This window comes from Martes martes, assembly GCF_963455335.1.
Source record: "Martes martes genome assembly, chromosome: 17".
Classification (NCBI taxonomy): Eukaryota; Metazoa; Chordata; class Mammalia; order Carnivora; family Mustelidae; genus Martes; species Martes martes.
Genome location: NC_137905.1, coordinates 2,433,057 through 2,453,266, shown reverse-complemented (window position 1 = coordinate 2,453,266; position 20,210 = coordinate 2,433,057). Strand labels below are relative to the sequence as shown.

The following is a 20,210-nucleotide window of genomic DNA, read 5'->3' as shown; positions in this document are numbered from 1 at the left end:
GCCTTCCGGTCAGACTCTCCCTGTGCAGCCTAACACCCTGTCACCTGCGCCCAAGGATTCAACGTGGCCTCTCCATCTCCCCACCACGGGGTGCGTGACGTTCCACCAAACCCCCTGGAGCGACCTGGGGCACCGCCAGAGCTCTAGAGGGAACCTCGAAACCCAGAGCCCTGTGGTCACAGACAGCCGCTCTCAGTCCACGCCGAGGACACGCGTTCGCTACGCCGTGAGCACGACGCGCTCCCCTTGAGATGCTGCCCGCGCCCTCGAGGACACGGACGAGCCAGACTGTCAGCCAACAACATGCGGCCTGACCAAGTGGGCAAAAGTGAGCAGCTGAAGCTCCCGTGGGGCCACAGAGCTCCTCAAAGGTTCGCTTTGGACGGGCCGGTCTGCCGCTCCCCGGACGGCGTCTTCCGCTCAAGGCTGCCGAGCCTCTGGTCAGCAGAGACCAGGGGACCAGGGGACCAGGGCACACGGGGTCTCAAGAGCTCCAGGAACAGGGCAAGTGGACACGGGAGACCACGGGGCCAGGCCCCGAGGTCCTCACACGCCAGGCAGCGCGGACAGTTCTGGAAGGCTGGGCTGGATGAGGCACCCGTGCTCACTGGCTGCTAACGGGGAGGGTGGAGTCAACGCAGGATGGAATGTGCTGGAGGCGACCTCCCGGAGCGCTCAGCAGGGACCCGACTCAGGCCTCCCGGGCCAGCCCCGAGCCGCCCGGCCCCCCGCCGACAGCCCAGCCAGCTCCTCACGCTGCTCAGACACACTCCCGACGAGGCCACTTGTCACCCGTCTCCACCCCACTTCAGCTCTGGGCCTGATGACGCAAGCAAGGTGGGCGTGCTCAGGAGCTGCGCCCCATCCTTGCACCCCCCAAAGCAGGCTAACTAGGGCCCTGGCACCGGGATGGTCTCCACAGGACCAGCAAAAACACCGGCTACGTGTCCACCGTCGGACGGGGGTTAGGAGCGATCCCGTGCGCAACTGTTTCCTCTGCTCCCACAGGTTTTGATAGAAACTGTGTGTCTACGAGACGGAGAAGCGGGTCTACTCCAGGCAGGCGACACACGTGGAGGGTTCAGAGGGGTGGGAGGAACGAGGGAATGGGCCGTGTGCTTCCAGGAACATAACAACCCCTTTTAGCACAAGCAGGTATGTGCGATGACTTCATGGCAACAAATACTCACTTTCCGCCTCGGCTCAACCTAAGAGCGTGCACACGTGTGCGGTGTGGCTCAGGGAAAGTTCCAGACTCAGGTGACACCCATGGAGAGGGGAATCAGGTTCTAAATAATCAGGTGCTTCAGCTCACTTCTGCCCAGTGTTTAATTCACATATGCTGTTACAATGTGACTAACGAAATCCAGAAGCAAACCGCATACTCTTAATTTTGGAGCACAAGTGTTTTAAGGCTTCTACCCTGTCCTCTCAGCCCCATGAACGATAAATACTAAAATGTGCACCAACAGAGTGGTCTTGCTGGTACTACCCAAGAACCCCAAAGCTGCCACGGAATCCCGGCCCACGTGTGCAGCCGACCCAGGGCCACGGCTCAGGTGTGGCCAAGCCACAGAAAACAGCAAAGGTAAGAAAACAGCAGAAGCCAAGGAGGGCAGCTCGCTTTTAAACACCCAAGCAGTCCTTGTGCCCGGGGTTAGAGGTCCCTCTCCATGCAGCTTCTCGGCCGTGCTCGCCCGCGAAAGCCCAAGCCAGCAGCAGGTACGTACGGCAGGTGTAAACATCTCTGTATTCCATGTGCTCGTAATCGGGAAGAATTTTCATGAAACGTCCCGACTTCACGCGAGGGTTTATACCTGAACAGACACAGCAGGGAAAGGGTAAAGATGGCTCTGCTTCCAGAACGGTCTGTTTCCGTGACTCGACGCCCTCCCTCACTGACGAAGGACATCTCCCATTGCACACTCAGCCCCCAGAACCTCAGGGTGCAAGCATTTGCCAGGGGTGACCTGTCTTCCTTTAACCAGTGGAGCCACACCAGAAACTCACGGAGGCGGGCAAGCCCAGGACCCTCCTCTCTCAGCCGCCACAGATCAAGGGAGCACACGGAGGTGGGAAGCCAAGGCTGTGGCTAGGGGATGTTTGGGGGGCCATTTAGGGAACCCCTGTATCTGACTCCGATCTCTCCCTCGCCTGGTGCACACCTGGCATTCCCCTTGACTTCTCTGCGTTTGTTTTATTTCTAAGGGTGATGTCTGCGGCCTCCTAACTCAGGCCTCCTCCCTCCTGAACCCGTCTATGCCAGGAACCAACCTTGATTTTCTTCCACCACCCGTTCCAGAGGCTAAGCAATTTTCTCCTTGATAAGGGCGTTCAGAGCAAACTCACAAAAACACAGTTCTCGCATCATGAGCATGAAAACTGAAGCTGGCTCTGACTGGAGCAGATTCAACACTTCCAGACACTGAAAAAGGTCATCATTCCCTGGATCTTGAAACCACTTTTAAGGGGTCAAGATTCAGCAATGAAAAGAAATCTCCAGATGTCGTCCGCGCCTGTCCATGTTCCCAGCCGTCCAGATGTGCAGGCGAGCTTGTTCCCCTCTCCCTGGCCCCGTCCCTCTCCCACCCCTAGCTTACGCCCCGCCATACCACCTGCTGCTCACACTACTGCCCACCTGTGCTCCACTAGACAGCATAACCAAGCTGAGCTCCGTGGGGGCCTTATTCCCACTTCTGCCCCCACACCGGGCAGGTGTCCGCACCTGCCTTCGTCCAGGTGCTGTTTGGAATGGTAACTCCTAAGCTCCTGCAGAGAACTCTGTCTTCAAGTGCCTTTCAGGTGACATCGTCCAACATCCAACCCAATCCGATATCCCAAACCTAACTAACTCAGGCAGTCCGGTCACAAAACCCCGGAAGCCAGCTGACCATCCAGGAAAGCCGGGACAGCAGTTTCATGTGCGCGTACAGAGACTGTTGTGGGCGGAACCGGGTCCTGCTCCAACACCAAGGCTGACAGCCACTTCAAGTCCCTCCAACTCCACGCTCTGGCTGGATTTAAGAGCTGAGTTCTGGGCAGCCGCGGAGGAACCAAGGCTGGAGCCAAGGCCATGTGGGTGCCCACAGAATGGAGGACGGGAGGCAGGCGCAGAACTGGCTTTCTGCCTCTGGACTCTGGGCTTTGCAGCGTGCAGAGCAGCACTGCCCCGGCTGCGGAGATGAAAAGACAGGAAGCGCTCAGGCTATCAGGACACATGACCACTAGGGCCCCTAGACCCGTGTCCCCAGGCTATCAGGACACGTGACCGCTAGGGCCCCCAGACCCGTGTCCCCAGAGACGTGTCTTCCTGCGTTGGTGGAACGTGGAACAGAGGCAAGAGAAGGAAGCAAGTGTGAGCGAGCACAGGGAAGGAGGAGCTGGCAGGTCCCGAGCTGCCAGCCTTGCACCCGGGGGCTGAGTCCCAGGACAGGGCTCAGGAGGCAACTGCGAGCTGGGCGTGGCAGCTGGGGCAAGGATGAAGCCCAGGCCTCAGGAGGGCAGGGAAAAGCGGGGTGCTGGGCGTGGCAGGGTAGAGGGCTCCCAGCGGCAGTTGGTGGGTCAGACGGCACGGCTGACCCCCACGAGCTCTGCAAGTCGTGAGCGCACCAGCTCCCCCGAGGAAGGTCCATGAAGAACCCGCAGCCCGCTGACAGGAGTGCTCCCCAACGTGGGCGAGTCCCCTCAGAACACCAACCGCCGCACAGCCCCAAGCTGCCATGGATCACGGTGCGGAGGGACGCTTCAGACGGGGCAAAACCAGCCACATCCAAGGAGGGAGCACGGCCCGCGTCCCCCACAGAGCCAGCCCTACGTGGAAACCCCGCGCTCCCCCACGGCCTCCCTCTCTCAGAGGGAGATCCTGAGTCACAGACCCACTTAGAACGGGGACACAGAGAGAGGCTGCGGCTGGCGCGCCCCAGACCCTGGGAGGGGGGGCTGCCGGCACTGCAGCGGCTCTCGGAGACCTGCTTCCGTCTCAGTCCTGAGTCAGACCGTGGCCGCTGCTCCCGGTGAGGCATCTGGGAAGGGGCAGCACCTGCTCTGCTTTCACTGGATACATTTCCAAGATGTGAAAACCCAAATCTACCAAGACTGTTTTAAAATGAAACTTGAAGGTCCTTTTCATTTCTTTAAAGATTTTATTTAGAGAGAGCAAGCATGAACGGAGGGAGAAGCAGACTCCCCACTGAGCTGGGAGCCCGATGCCAGCCTCGATCCCAGGACCCCACGATCATGACCTGAGCCGAAGGCGGACGCTTGACCGACTGAACCCCCTAGGCGTCCCCTTAAGGTCCTTTTAGGAGCAGTGAACAGTCAACTTTAGCCAAAGAGAACTGGTCCCCATCATCTCTTACTCTGTCCTTTGATCCCCAGCCCCGGGGAGCCAAGACCGCATGAGACCGCCGCCCAGGGGTGAACCCACCGGCTGCTCCCCGCAGGTCGGTGCCGGGCCACAGCTCCTGGGCGGTGTCTGTGTGGGCAGAGATCTTCACAGCCTCACGCTAAGGGGCACTGAGGAAAGACATGTGGGGCTGGGGGGGTCGGAGCGCTCGGGGCGTGTCCCTGGTGACTGCAGAAAGCAAACGAGCAGAGAACAGGAAAGGGGGACTGGAGGGCTCAACGTGGGGATGGGAGGGTGCCTGGTAGATGGAGCCCCAGAAGGCGGAGCCTGACATGGGGCTGCAGGCAGGCAGCCAAGGAAGCCTGCAGAAGCGGCCACACTTCCCAGTGAAGCTGCTGTCCCTGTGCCCCTCGGGCTGTGGGCCCAGGATCCAGGGAAAGGCACCTCTGGAGCTCCCCAGGCTTGTCCCCAGGGCAGCCAGTTCCTCACACCTAACGCTTCTCCACACCTAACAGAAGACACCACTGTACGTGACGGGCTGAAAATAAGGACGAGACACCCCCGGAGATGGAGAAAAGAGCCCCTCGTAGGAGGGCTGCTGCTCCCAGCGCCGTCGTCCGGGAGGGAACTGTGGGCTGTGGGTCACATTCTCCGCACTCCTGTCGTGGGTGCTCACTCTGCGTCTGCCTCTGGAATGAAGGGGGCTGTGGCGGGCAACAGGTTCACTTACGCTTGGCATAGACGTCTCTACAAGACACGCCCGTGATGTCCAGCTTCCGCAGGTTCTCGCAAACGCCGTACTCTGCAACAAGAAACACGTGCTGGAGATCACAGGCCAGAAGTCAGAGGCCACAGAGAGACAGACAGACTGAGGGCAGGGAGGGAAGGTGCACGCCGAAGCCTTGGCCCTGTCTTCCAAGGCAGAGTCGGTCCCTCGCCGCTCCACATGCAGGCAGCACCCACACTCACCAGTGAGGCCCCCATTCTGTGTTTAGACCACACCTGACAAAGCAACAATCCACACTATCCCGAGAACCTCCAGAAGCCTAAATGCACAAACCCCAAATTACACAATCCCCAGCTCATGAAGCGAGTATGGCACAGACTCAGGGGTCTGCAAACTGCCCGTGGAAATGAGATCGTCCTTGGCATCAGGGTTCCACGAAGGCCCCCGAACCCGCACTGCGGCTCCCCTTGCCACCAGCTCTATTAAACAGAGCCACGGGCCTGTGAGGGGGGACCCGGGCGAAAGGCTGGACGGAGGCCTGAAGGAGGAGCCGCGCCCACCCACATCCCTTTGGCACCAGGCCCCCCAGACCTCAACCAGCGACGGAGACCCTGGATGCCCTCCCGCCTCCCTGACCTCGCGTAGCTGACAGCACCTTCCTGCTTCCTCCTCCCTGTCCCTACCCCACCCCACTTTTCCAAGTCACCCACCTCAGCTTCCCAGCTGAAACCTCAGATCCTTCGGGTCGGGTCCCAGCGAGGGTTTGCAAGGAAAGCACCACACTGAACTCATCACCATGAATCCAGAACTGCCAGGGGGCCAAGCGTTGACAGTGACCAGCCCGCCTGGTACCAGCCTCCGCGCGGACCAGGCACCACTGTATCCGACCTGGCTGGCAGGCCTGAGCACTGCCACCGTCTCGTCCACGCCAGCGAGGAGAACACACGCACAGAGAGGCCCCGGCCTGCACAAAGCAGCCGAGCTCGTGGTGCGGGACCCAGAGCTGAAGCCCGGGGGGGACGCTGCGCAGGGGTGAGCAGAGCCGGGGCAGGAAGCGTGCTCAGCGCCCCCGCTACCCAAGCCCTCACAGAGTCCCCACTAGGACTCGGTGCTCGTCCGGGGCGCAGGGCCCAGCCGGGGCCTTGTGCCCAGCCACCGCCGCGAGCAGCACTCTGCCCCCATCCCAGGGCTGTGCAAGGCGGGGAGCTCAGTGGCCCCCCTGAAACGTGGATTCACGCAGCGTGGCTAGTAGTGGCCGAGGGCTGTCCCCTCATGATGTCACTCCCGACGGCGCCTACGTGGATGATATCAGCCCGAGCGCGTCTACGCACGGACGGGAGTCCAGCAGTACTACAGGCAAAGCTCCAGAGGCACAGAGGGGAGAAGGTATTTGAGGCGAGGGAGCTACTGGGCAAAGTCTCCACCCACGGGCCTCCCAGGGAGCCGCGCTTTTCCCTACCTCGTCAGGAGGGAGGGAGACGTGAAGCCGAAGATTCCTAACATGTAAATCACGGCCTTGCTCACTACGAGGCGAAAAGATAAAAAGCAAGCGTTTCATCCTGCTGCCAAGAAGAACGTGGACTCTCTCCCGCAGGACAATGCAAGCGCAGGAACCCGAGAGCACACACAGAGGAATATGCCGTCCGTGCGCCTAGGGCAGGGACACAGCAATACCCCCGTCCAAGGGGGACCCCAGCATGAGAGACTATGCGGAAGAGCCGGTCTACCCCACTCTCACTGAGAAGCACTCTGCTCTCCGTCAGCTCTCTTCACCGCCTATCGCTGGCTCCGTGCTGCCCACGGTGGCCAGGTGGCTCCCCCAGAAAACCCGGGCAGGGCCACCACTTAGGCTCCCCATAGCCACTCGCTTTCTCCTGTGCAAACGACGCACTTCAAACCTGTTACTGCGTAACAAGATCCGCGCCCTCCGGGTTTGCTTCCCGGGGGTTCTGAATGGACAGCTCCCTTTCTCGGTTCCAGCGGCCACTGGTGCTGCCCGGACAGACACAGACGGGTCTCTTACTGCCTCGGTGAGGAAGCGGGTGGCTGCAGGGGGCAGGGGTCTTCTCCTGTCATGTGTGTAATGCTGCGGGCAAGACACCGTGACTCTCGGTGCCAATGGTTAGATACGGGGCAGAGCCCTGAAAATGCTCCCGTGGCTGACGGCACCCGAGGCCCAGGGCCAGGCCCTTGTGAGGCACGGCTCCTGGTGCCTGGGCGCGTCTCTGGGCCCAGGCGGTGAAGACTGGTGACCTGGCTTACGATTTCTGAATCAGACTCCAACTCACACTCCAGCCTGACAGGAACAATGCTTCTGAATGGCTGTGAGGGCTGTCCTCAGGACTGCCGCCTCATTCTAAATTTCTGCACCTGGGACGCCTGGGGGGCTCGGTTGGTGAAGCGTCTGCCTTTGGCTCGGGTCATGATCCCAGGGTCCCAGGATGGAGCCCGGCATGGGACTCCCTGCTCAGGGAGGAGCCTGCTTCTCCCTCTCCCTTTGTTGCTCCCCTGCTCCTGCGCTCTCTCTCTCTCTCTCTGTGTCAAATAAAGAAAAAAAAATAAAAATAAGTAAATTTCTGCACGTGTGTCAAGAAATGGTATTGGTCATACGGCACAGGAACTAAAGCTGCACAAGCAGACAAGGGGACCACAAACACCTCCAACAACCAGAAGGAAAGCAAAATCAGGGCGTGGTGCTAACAGAGCCATCCTTGGTGGGTTCTTCTTAATGTTCCCGAAAAGTCAGACTAAATCCACCAATGTCACTCTGACCCAACCGTTCCTACAAGAATTGTCTGCTATTTTCCACCTGACCAGAAAACCTTTGTTGTTTTTAAGGAGGGACTCAGAACAACGCCACATCCTCTGATTGTTCTATCCACGTTCCCGTAAGTCATCAAGGGAGCCGGTCCTTAAAATAGCTGGAAGGCCTGCGTACTCACCAGCACCGTGTATCCTTCCAGAAACCACCAAGTGTGAACTCTGCCCTTTGGCACAGGTCCTGTCCCCGCTGACGGCAAGCGGGCATGCCACCGTGCCGCCTACAGGCGCTTCTCAATCCAACGCTGGATTTGGTGTTGCAGGCTGTCGGTTCAAAAAGGCCCCCTGACGGGGCGTCCGGCCGGCTCACTCAGTGGAGCGCGCCTCCTCAGCTCAGGGTCCTGAGTTCAAGCCCCATGACGGGTGCAGAGATTACACAAATAAAAACTTAAAAAAAAAAAAAAAAAGTCCTTGCTAATCTATTATATAAAGGAGCTTAAGTAATTCTTTTCCGGAAATATTTACTCCGAAGACAGCAAAAACAAAACAAAACAAAAAGCTGGGAAGGGAGGAGCACGGGTCAGCCAGACTTGGGGGAATTTACAAAATGAAACGGCCGTGCTGTGGAGAAACAGGGAGCCAGCTATCATTCTGCTTCCGGGTACAGCCCCACAAGAACCAAGAGCGGGGGCTCAGATATGGGTACGCCCGGGCTCGCAGCAGGACCTCACAACATCCAAGAGACGGAAGCAACCTGAGCGTCCACGGGCAGCTGAGCAAATCACACCCCGTGGTCCATCCACCGGTGGACTGTTACTCGGCCTAAAAAAGGCAGTAAACCCCGTCACCTGCTGCAGTAGGCACGAACCTTGGGGACATCACGCTCAGGGAAAAACAAGGGTATGGGGCACCTGGACAGTCAGACTCCCAGAGACAGCCGGAAGGCGGCTGCGGGAGGGAGCAGGGGAGCAGGTGTGTGAGGGATGGAGCCGAGGTGTGCAGGACCAGCAAGCGAGGGAGGCGGCCGCGGGTCCAGGTGAACCCACCAAACTGCGGACCATCAGAGCCGTGCGCTTACAAACGGTCCGATGCGAACGGCCGCTGTTGCTTACGTATGTGTTACCATAACAAAAAAATTAAATTGCCACTTCAAATATTCCAATCGGAAAATTTCCGAAGAGCTATCTGAAAAACGTTTTGCCAGGAGGGAGGAACAGCCTAGTACTTTGGCAGAGTCGGATCAACACATACGCGGCAGCCTCGTGTGACCTCACGGCCCGGGGCTGCCAAGCGCCCTCCTCTCTTTCCTGTCCCACGAGTTCAGGGCCGCGGGCCGGGCTGGACCAGAAACTCCCCAGCCCCACGGGCGCATTCCTCAACATGCACTACTCCGCTCAGTCTCTGCAGGTGGGAGTGGGCTAGAGGTTTTCTCTCCTCCCTCCCCGCTGCGGGCGAACCCAGCAGACCCGGCTCTGCTTCCCAAGGCTCCTTCCCTGGAGGAGAAGGTGGAGATTCAGGGACACGGCAGCCGTGGCAGCGGGGCTGGGATGTGCGCATGCGTGGAGCAGAATGTGACTGACAGAGTGAGCGCCGTTCCTCGGGGCCCTGTGTCGTACCGGGAGGCTGCCACAGCGGGGACCTAGTCCCATTCTCCCTGTCACCGCCACTGAGGGGGGCGCCCCGCCACGCTGGACGGGCGCAGCACTAAGACACTACCTGCAGTGAGTCTGTGGGCAGACAAGATCCATCCGGAAAGGGAGGTTTTCCCCCAGCACTATGGGGAGCTGGGTGGCAGAGACGGGAGTCCACAAGAAGGGTCTCAGGTATGGACAGAGGTTCCAACGTAGGCAGCAATATACCAGGAAATGTGGGGACGCGGGGGGTCCAAGGAGGCCGCTGCCCCACTGGTAAGTCCGAGGCAGGAGGAACGGAGATGGTGAGCCAGACATGGTGCCGGGCAAGCAGGACAGAGCCAGGGAGGAGGGCCGGAGTGTGCGCCAGAGGCCTCCTTCCCACCTGCTGTGCTCTAAGTAAAATTCTGTTTGCACTAAATCAGGGGATAATTATACTCCTCAGTAAAATATGGTTCACACTTTTACTTCTGAGGCTGAAAAAGAGGTCAAAGGCGGGGCGGGGGAGGGCTGGTGGGGGAGGGGCCCCCGCCAGGCAGGGCGGAGGGTCGGGCGACCAGGCCCAGGCTCCCAGCACAGCTGTGGGCGCCAGCACCCAAGGACGCCCCTCCACCCACAGAGCACAACTGCTCCACTTAGCTACTACCGTAACTGGATGAAATGCCCTTTTTTTTTTTTTAAATAATGTAGGAGATCTGGAAAAACACCCTGCAGCCACCTCATCTTAGGAGGCAAGACTGTAAAACTCAGAATCTGGACACGGCGCACAGGTGTCTCCAGATAAACACCGGGAACACTTGGGAGGCTGAACAAACAGTTCCCCAGGACGGCTGAAACCGCCTACGAGATCAGCGTGACTCGTTCTCAAAGAGCCCGGGCCACGCAAAGATAAACAGTCCCTGTGCCAACGGACACTGTGAGAAGCCGCACTCCTGCAGCGAGACGACTCCAACCGCAGTCCAGCTCCCATGACGAGCACCTGCTGGGCCGGGGAGACCCATGCCTACTAAGGCCCCTCTATTACCCTGAGACACCCACCCTTCCTGGCTGCACACCCACTGTCCCACCACCCATGTATGAGACCAGGAGAGAAGCCTGTGAGCCTGACTCTGCCATCATCTCCCCCTGGACGTTGTCTGGTGTTTCCGACACTTCCCTGCTCCTCCACTAAAACTCCACCCGCCTGGCCGTTTGGGGTGTACCAGCCTCTCCATCGCCACCGGGTGGACACCGATGGTATCGCTGGCAAAGGATGCTGACTCATGTATTCCAAACCCTGCCCATCTCGGGAAAGGGCCTTCGTTTTCGAGAGGACACTTGTTCTCTGCAAAGTCCCAAAGACACCCTTGTCTTCCCATGCCCTTTCCAGCCAGAAAGACAAACCCAGAGCATCAGTGCATTACGTAATTATCTTATAAGCACAGGAAAACAGTGACAATGGCCGTGCCTGGTCCTCTAACAACCAATCCATTCTTCTTGGCAAAGCACCACTGTCTCTCCGATTAAATATGGCCGGGGGAAATCTTTACTTGATGCTCTCTAAGTACCAGGTTCACTTTCTAGCTTACTTTTTTAGGGCTGAAATAAAGGAAGTCTGAAAAATGCTCCCCATGAGGAACCACTGCCCTTTACCCTTTCCTGCTTTGCTAAGGGAAAGGAAGAGGTTTCTCTACAAACCAGAGTAACAGATTCAACATGCAAAAGTACAGAGAACTGTAGTCCTTCCAAAGGGCAAAGCAGAAGAAAAAGATAAAGGTTTCCCCCTCAAATTCTGAGATCCTGCTACAGGAGGGCTGGTTTCCCCTTCCCGTGGTTAAGACCTGTGTCCCTACCGCCTGGACAGTCTTGTTTATCGACCTGCCAACCCACCCTCCCCACTGCCAAAACCTGTGGGCTGAGCAAGGGTCCGCTTTAGAGGAATCATAAAAATCCCTAAAGCCCAAAAAAAAAAAAAAAAAAAAAAAAAAATCCCTAAAGCCAAGCTTAAAATGCACAACTTGCCCAGTTTACCTCTTCCCAAAACAACCCTCCAATTTCAGTCGTATTTAACAAAAGCCACATTTTTTATTTTTTTGCATCAGCATATCATATAGAATAGAAACATTTTCTTTTGTTTGCAAAAACAGAATCAAATACTGGTTTTTAATTCCCCATTTCTGTCATAAAAAACCATACATTGGGACGCCTGGGTGGCTCAGTTGGTTGGGCAGCTGCCTTCGGCTCGGGTCATGATCCCAGCGTCCTGGGATTGAGTCCCACATCGGGCTCCTTGCTCGGCAGGGAGCCTGCTTCTCCCTCTGCCTCTGTCTGCCAGTGCTAACTCTCTCTCGCTCTCTCTCTCTCTGACAAATAAATAAATAAAATCTTAAAAAAAAAACAAACCATACATTATTAGAAAAGGATTATTCTTTTTTTTGGAAAAGAATTATTCCTAATTATGATGGAATTTAATCCCACTTTACAACAAATTAAAATATTATATACAAATATTCTGTAAAAAAAAAAAAAAACACTTAACACCAAGGGCAGAAATGGCCAAATTATATATTATGTAGTATAATATATAATACATAATACTACATAATATGTAGTATAATATATTATAAATTCAAAACCAGACATCGACAGGTACTGAGCTGAATAATATAAAATCCTTGTGTCTGAATATTTAAAGCTCAGTATGTAAGGAGAAAATACACATATGAGCACTTCCTTTGTTTCTAATTTTCTTTGGTTACTATTTGAATATTCTGATTTAGAACTATGGTCTGAATGTAGACTTCAAAATTCACCAAGTAAACATGACTTACTAACGCAGAAAAGCCTTGTCGGGGTCAAAGGCAAAATAAAATAACGCACTTGGCTTCCACCCTCAGAAGTCTGAGAAATGATGACTTATTTATAGCCCCACACGCAAGTAACTGCAGGCGGTCCACAGCCAAAGCAGTGATGCATCAAAAAAGTGTTTACCCTCACCCTGGCCTGGGCCTGCCCTGGGGGCTGGGCTCAGTTTGGGTTGGTTCCTGTAAGGAGGTAAGTATCACCTAGTCCTTTGGTGCCTGCCCCAAAATCAGGAACGCAGACTCGGCAGACTCGGCTGCTCAGGAGCAACCTTTCGCCTCCCTAGAGAAATGCCACTAGAAAATATTTAACCCAACAGCTCCGGTATGCAACAGACTGGATAGGCCAAAGTCCTACAAAAATAACTGATTCATTGCTAGGGCACTGGAAATTGTGAGCGTCTCACCAAACATCATAAATATAGTTACCCCGTTGTAAGTTTCTAGCTCTATCCAACTCATCCTGTCGTTTGAGGAACGGCCCTTAAACACACACGCATTGTCTGCACCCTGAAAGTCAATCACGGCCCCAAATTCTTCGAAGCAGTACAACACAGGTATGTGCTATTCTCTTTCCCCCTTCCCATTTTTGTGGCCTGTTTTCGGTCCTGGGAAATCCAATTATCGCAAGACAGAAAGCAAGCACATAAACATGCAAATTCATTAATTAGTCTCACTCATCCTCCCAAGAAACTAAAAAATGGAGCCACCATTATACCCATCAGGGCTGGACCAGACCCAGAGGCTCCACTCCAGGACACGTGAGGGGCGAACTCACCCCTCAACCAGCCTGAGATCCGGCCTCCTGCCCACCAAGGCTGGGAGGGCTTTGGTTTTTACCTAAATGGACCTGGTGCTTTGGCCCTATCAACTCACCTTAACCAAATGTCTAGATCAGAAAAGATGAAGTAGGGGAGCTAAGAGAACTAAGACCAGACCCGTCCCATACTTGACGGTTCTCATACAATAATGAGGCTAACCCTGTGAGACATCTGTGAATACCAGAGGGCACTGCCGGCCATCCAATTTCTGACACAGGTAAGCTGGAAACTGGGGCTACCAGAACAAACTAGTGAAGCCAAAGACCTAGCGACCAGCTTCAAAACTTTCTGAAGAAAATCATTACTTAAGCCCAAAACACTAAGTTTGATTAACAGTGTAACTTTCTGGGGTGCCTGGGTGGCTCAGTAGGTTAAGCCTCTGCCTTCCACTCAGGTCACGATCTCAGGGTCCTGGGATGGAGCCCCGCATAGGGCTCTCTGCTCAGCGGGGAGCCTGCTTCCTCCTCTCTCTCTGCCTGCCTCTCTGCCTACTTGAGATCTCTGTCTGTCAAATAAATATATAAAATCTTTAAAAAAAAAAAAACTAACTTTCACGAAAGTCATTTGAAATGAGGTTAACCAGCATATCACTATAGACTTTTCTTTCTTTTTTTTTTTTTAAGACTTTATTTATTTATTTGACAGAGAGAAAGATCACAAGTAGGCAGAGAGGCAGGCAGAGAGAGAGGGGGAAGCAGGCTCCCCGCTGAGCAGAGAGCCCGATGTGGGGCTCGATCCCAGGACCCTGAGATCATGACCTGAGCCAAAGGCAGAGGCTTTAACCCACTGAGCCACCCAGGCGCCCCATCGCTATAGACTTTTAAGGATATATCCTGAAATATTAAACTGAAATGTATCCAGATGAAAGAAAGCCAAAAAATTAGTAAGAAAAACAAAACAACAACAAAAAAAATAGGGTAGAAAGTGGACAAAAAATAAGGATAAGCAAATTAGAAAAATCCAAACTGCCAGTAATATTTTTTAAATGTGCCCCCTCCCTAGTCATTGAACACATTCGAACTGAAATAATTAAAGATGGGTCATTCAGAGTAGAGAGATTTTGGCAGTTACTGGATTAAATGGGGTCACTTCGGGCAGCTGGACTAGAAATGACAGCTGCTTGGTGATGAGACTGTGCGTGCCAAACGTGTGTGTGTCACCTTTCGTGACTCATCTGGTCACGCTCTCGGGTCAGGAGGGTAAGCTTCCCAGCCGCAGTACCTCGGCAGTACCTAGTCAAACTGCAGGGCTCACGCCCCCGCTCTGGCCGCCGTGCTTCCGCATGTCCGCTACCCCCATCCAACAGACAGGAACACTGCTCGCTGTTCACTGAGTACAACAAACACATAAACAAAAATAAGGGCAGGAAAAAGTGTGGTCCCTTCCAATGACGAAACACCACATTGCATTTAAAAAGACTGAACCAGACTTAAATGCATTCACATGGGAAGAACTTAAAAACATAAGTTCACAAAGGAAAAAAGCAGATACACAAGACTTACAGCATGATTTATTTCTAAAAATCACACATCACAAAATGTTGTAGCTGGGGATGTACCCAGGCATATGCACACACGACTAAATTAAACCCAGACACTGGCTGCTTCTCAGAAGGGCAGCGCTGATGAGAAGGTAGAGGGGGGCGCCTGGGGGGCTCAGTCAGGGAAGCGTCTGACTTTGGCTCGGGTCATGACCTCGGGGTCCTGGCTCAAAGGCAGTCTGCTCCTCCCTCTGCCCCCACCTCTGCTTGAGCTTGCTCTCACAAGTGCTCTCTCTCATTTAAATAAAGTCTTTAGAAACATAAAAAACCTAAAAGCATTAAAAAATTAAAAAGGCAAAGGAATCAAAGACAAATATAACAAAAGAATGAACATTTATTGGGGGTGACTACAAATACGCCTGTTTTATCATTTTTGTCTTTCTTCCCTTTTTTTTAATTTCTCAAAATGGAAATTTTCCTAGCATGCCTGGCCGCCCTGGTGGACAGGATGCCTTGCTTCTATCGTCACACTGTCTCCTGCCCCAGGAAAATAGTCCCCAGAAGTGCCCCAGCAGGTAAGGACTGCAGTCCTGAATCTGTCCCCCAACTTCCTTCTACATCTTCATCGGGACTTAGCCACTGAGAATTCACCCTGAACTCTAACCCCACTGAGTGTTGTTGTGGGGTGTTTTTTTTTTTAATTTTATTTATTTATTTATTTGCTAGAGATCACAAGCAGGCAGAGAGGCGGGCAGAGAGAGGGGGGAGGAAGCAGGCTCCCTGCCAAGCAGAGAGCCCGATGCGGGACTCGATCCCAGGACCCTCAGACCATGACCTGGGCCTTAACCCACTGAGCCACCAAGGCACCCCTGCCAGTGAGTTTTAACCCCTACCACACCTTCAAGCCTTGATTACACAAATGTCTCCGTGAGTCTCTGTTCCTACAGTTGAGCTAGTTGCATTCCAGCTCCCCGGAGACAAACTCACCAGAAACCAGCACCCAAGTCTGGCTGACCCACCGAGGAACTTCTCAAAGCACCATGACCTCCTGCGACGGGTCTGGGTCTTAGAAGTGTGCGGAAAGCAGATGACAGCGGACAACAAAGCAAAGGGAAAGGTAGAGTTCACAAAGAAATGTCCAAAGAATGCGCGGGCCACGTATGTGACAAGAGGCTAATGCTGCTCACCTTCAGAGAGGTCTTACAAATTTCTTTTTTTTTTTAAAGATTTTATTTATTTACTTGACAGAGAGAGATCACAAGTAGGCAGAGAGGCAGGCAGAGAGAGAGGGGAGGAAGCAGGCTCCCCGCTGAGCAGAGAGCCCGATGTGGGGCTCGATCCCAGGACCCTGGGATCATGACCTGAGCCGAAGGCAGAGGCTTTAACCCACTGAGCCACCCAGGCGCCCCCTCTTACAAATTTCTAACATAAAAAAGACCCTAAACAAGACGCATTAACAACACACAAACAAGGAATCACAGGAGATGCAATAAAAAGGCCAGGAAGTCTCAATAAGGGGGTGAGCGCTTCCTGTGCCCATCTCCTTTCACCCCCAAGCGGCCCTACAGAAGCAGCACCTCCCGAAAACCCCTGGGAAGAAGGCGAAGCGTGTCCAGCATCTCAAAGCACAGGCGCCGAGCCCGGCCTGCGGAGCGAACCCGACGCCTGAGCACTGAGCCTGGCCGCAGGGACAGGACGGCCGCCCCCTCGCTGGGGGGCCTCCCGGGGGACAGGCCGCTGCCGCACCGTCCGCGGACGCACATTCCAACCGCCGGGCAGCGGGCTCGCCCCGCAGCGGGCCGGGCTCTCGGAGGAAGCGCACGGAGAGCGGGGCCCCGCCGTCCCGGAAGGCGCGAGGAACAGCCGTCCCCGCGGGACGGCACCGAGCCGGCGACGGAGAAGCTGCGCGCTCGGACGTCCGCGGGGCGCCGCTCCCGGGCAGAGGGACGCCGCGGAGCCCCCCGAGCTCTCTGCGCCCCGGCGGTCCGGGGGCAGGTGACGGCGACGACCCGCGCGCGGAGAAACGCGCGGACCCCACGCGTGCGCTTCCCGAGCGGGTCTCCGCGACGGCGGCGGGCCCGGGGCACCCCTAGTCCGCACCCGCCGCCGCTCCGCACCCGGCGAGGGGGCGCGGGGACACCGGCGCCCACCGACGCGCAGACGCGGGGAGCCCCGAAGGCCGGCGACGCACCCCTTTCCTCCCGGACCTGCCGCACCCCCGCGGGGACGCAGCCCCGGCCCCTCCGCAGACCCCCGCACTCCGGGCCCCGCCGGCCGCAGCCGCCGGCCGCACCCCTCCGCCCTCCTCAGCGCCGCCTCCCGAGGCCCGGGGACCGGCGGCGGCGTCCACGCGCGTCAGCCCCAGCTCCGGGGCGGCCACCGAGTCGCCGCGCGGTCTCCACAGCGGGGGACCCCCCCGGCCCCTCAGAGCCCCCCGCCCCCGAGCGGGTGGACCCGGCTCCGCGGCGCAGCGGGGACTCCGCCTCCCCGGACCCCGCGCCCCGGCCCCGTGGGGGCGGGAGGGCCCCGGAGTCCCCGCTGCGGCCGGCCGGGACCCTCCGGCGCCCCCGGTCGTGGGCGCCCCCCCCCCCGCCGGGACCCCGGCCGGCGCGCTCACCCTCCCGGCAGCGCCGCCTCCAGATGGTGTCGGTGTGCAGGATGCGCCGGAACTTGGTGCAGACCTGGGCCAGGCTGGGCAGGTCGGTGCCCGGCAGCGACGCGAAGATCTCCACCAGCAGCTCGGGCGGCAGCTCCAGCAGCGAGCAGCGCGGGGGCGGCTGCGGGCCCGCGCCCCGACCGCCCTGCGCCCCCGCCACGGCCGCCGCGCCCGCCTCGATGCGCTCCTCCTCGGGGTCCGTGTCCGGCTCGCTGTCGGCCGCCGCCGTCTCGGCCGGGCCCCGGCGCTGCTGGCGGCGCCGACACCCCCGCGACGGGCCCACACCGCAGAGCCGAGCGCACACCGCCATGCCGGCGCGAGGGACGGCCGCCGCCTGTGCGCACGCGCCGCCGGGGAGCGGAGCCCCGCCTCCGGGGGCGGGGCGGGGCGCGCCGGGCCCGCCCACGAGCCGGGGCCACGCCCCCGCGCCCCGTCGGCCCCGCCCGGCGGGACCGACCTGCTCGCTGCGGCCGAGCGGTGGCCTGACGCCTTCGGGTGTCGGGCCGGGGCCCCGCGCGTGGACGCGGCTCGGGGAAGAGTCCCCGTCAGCGGCTCCAGCTCGCACGACGGCAGCCCCCTCCCGACCGGCGACGTGCGCGGCCGACCACAGCCGCGCCTGCGGCGAACGGGCCGACGCCCTCCCCGCTGCGCTCCGGGGTCGCGGCGCCGTGGGTCCGGCCGGCGTGACCGACGCCGCGAGGACGGCCCGAGGAGCCCCGAGGTTGTCCCCCGAGACCCCCCCCACGACGGCCCGAGGATCCCACCGGACGTTCTCCACCCCCAGGACGGCCTGAGGACCGCACCGAGATCCCCCAGGACTCCCCAGAACGCCCCCGAGGACCCCCTGGAGGTTCGCCCCCGACCCCCGGCACCCCTCCGGAGGATGTCCCGAGAGCGCCAGCACCGCGGCCGCGAGGACTCTACGCAGGGTGGCGCCCGGGGCCTGTCCAGGGCAGCGGGGCGGACTTGTCCAGCGCTCCGGACCTCGCGAAGCCGGAGAGAAGCCCGAAGTGTGCCCGTCGGACTCCTTTCCTCTGTCTGAGACCCGACGTGCCCTCGCTTCCACCCGCGCTGCAATGAGGGGGAAATCGGGCTCGTGGACCGAGACACCCGCTCCGGCCTCGTCGCCAGCCGTCTTGGGTGGCCCTGGTGACCTTGCTTACTGTGACCCAGGGCACGTGTGTTCCAGAAGGTGCGGCCCAACCGGAGAGACTGTACAGCCGTCTCGTGACCACGGCTTGCCTTAAATAGCTCACAGCAACAAGAACCGGTCGTCACTCCTTGTTTCCAGAGTCAGGCCCCGGCGGTGGGTGAGGTTCCAGGAACCGCTCTCCACAGCCCTGAGGTCAGAGGGACGCAGCCCTGAAGCCCGGAGGGACTGCCAGAGCCTAAAGGGAGGCCTAGAATGCCCGGCCAGCGCCCAGTGTTTTCTGGGCAAGGGTGGCGGTCTTGCTAGTAAGAAAATTAATGACCTTACCGGTTCCCACAAATTCCTCAGTAGTCAGGACCGCCTCCATAGGGAGATCTCAAGGTGGGGAGGGAATCCAGTAATCAGGGAAGCACATCTTCTAAGAAAAATGACAAAACTGGGGCGCCTGGGTGGCTCAGTGGGTCAAAGCCTCTGCCTTCGGCTCAGGTCATGATCCCAAAGTCCTGGGATTGAGCCCCGCATGGGGCTCTCTGCTCCGCGGGGAGCCTGCTTCCTCCTCTCTCTCTGCCTGCCTCTCTGCCTACTTGTGATCTTTGTCTGTCAAATAAATAAGTAAAATCTTTTAAAAAATGACAAAACGGTATGTCTTAGATAAATCTTGACCCGCTTGGGCCCACACAATTGAAAGCCAACACGTACCTGACCTCTCTGCACCTACCTGGCTTTTTAGTCCAGCCTCCCCACCGGCTTCACAGTGCTCTTGCCGGTAGTAACACAGACCCCAAAGCAGACTCCTTGTGGCACTTAACCTATTTAAAGGTATTTAATGGCCCCACTGACTCCTGATCAGGTCACACATCATTGCCCAGTCTGCCCTCCAGGCCTAACCCCCCCACACCCATCTCTCCAGGGAAGCCATCAGATAATTCAAGGTCGTCAGCCAAGTCACGTCTCCTCTACCAGGAAGACCCGTCTCCTGACCCTGTGCCATTAGAAAGCCAGCCCTCCTCCTCCTTGTCCCCAGATGGCATTTCCTAGGAAGGATGTTCTCTTTTTCACATTGTTTTATTATAAACACTTGCTGCCTTTTGTACCAATCTCCCTAGATGTCTCCCTTGTCACGTGATAGATATGCTAACACACACCAAGCCGTCAAGGAGTGTTTACTAAATGCTGAGTGGAAAAAAAAAAAAACTGGCTTAAAAGACTAAAAAGTGAGAAACAGGAACCAAACAGATTTAGAGAAGCCTGTGGGACAGTGTTATAACCCCAGCTCGGAAGGATTTCAGCGACCAGAAATGCATGAACTCATGGGGTAAACTTCTGCAGCACGCCCGACTAGCCTGCCTGTGTGCTATGTTCTGTGTAGATCTATGCATTATAAAGGATAATCCTTGCCACTATTACATTTTTGTTTGGTTTGCTTTGTTTTGGTTTCTAATTCTATCCACCCCCCAGTAGGCAGTTTTCTCCCAGAGGAGCTTAGAGTAGTATTCTTGTACAGAGTAATCTGGTCAAATTTTCATCAGAAGAATGGTTCAGCTATTGTTTTTAAAGATTCTATTCATTCATGAGAGAAAGAACACACGCGAAAGCACAAGCAGGGAGAGGGGCAGAGGGAGAGGGAGGAGAAGCAGGCTCCCCAGGTAAGTAGGGAGCTGGACCCAGGGCTCTCTACCCCAGGACCCTGGCATCAGGATCACAGCCTGAGCTAAAGGCAGATGCTTAACCAACTGAGCCACCCAGGCGCCCCAAATGGTTAAACTATTCTGTTTATGGTTTGGATTATGCAACTACACA

The 20,210-nt window shown here is 56.9% G+C and overlaps 1 protein-coding gene across 2 annotated transcripts in view; it reads right to left on the bottom strand.

Moving 5' to 3' along the window:
- Nucleotides 1-17,576, bottom strand: part of FBXO31 (F-box protein 31) — a 40,545-nt gene extending 22,969 nt beyond the window's left edge. Inside the window, exons 1-3 of one of the 2 annotated variants that reach the window (XM_080828322.1) lie at nt 17,222-17,576; nt 5,076-5,147; nt 1,731-1,817 (exon numbers count right to left, since the gene is read on the bottom strand). In XM_080828322.1, the coding sequence (XP_080684448.1) occupies nt 1,731-1,817; nt 5,076-5,147; nt 17,222-17,570 (508 nt within the window). In that variant the 5' untranslated portion in view covers nt 17,571-17,576. The remainder of the gene's footprint in view (nt 1-1,730; nt 1,818-5,075; nt 5,148-17,221) is intronic. The other variant, XM_080828323.1, reaches the window with a different exon arrangement.
- Between the last annotated feature and the right edge of the window lie 2,634 nt (nt 17,577-20,210).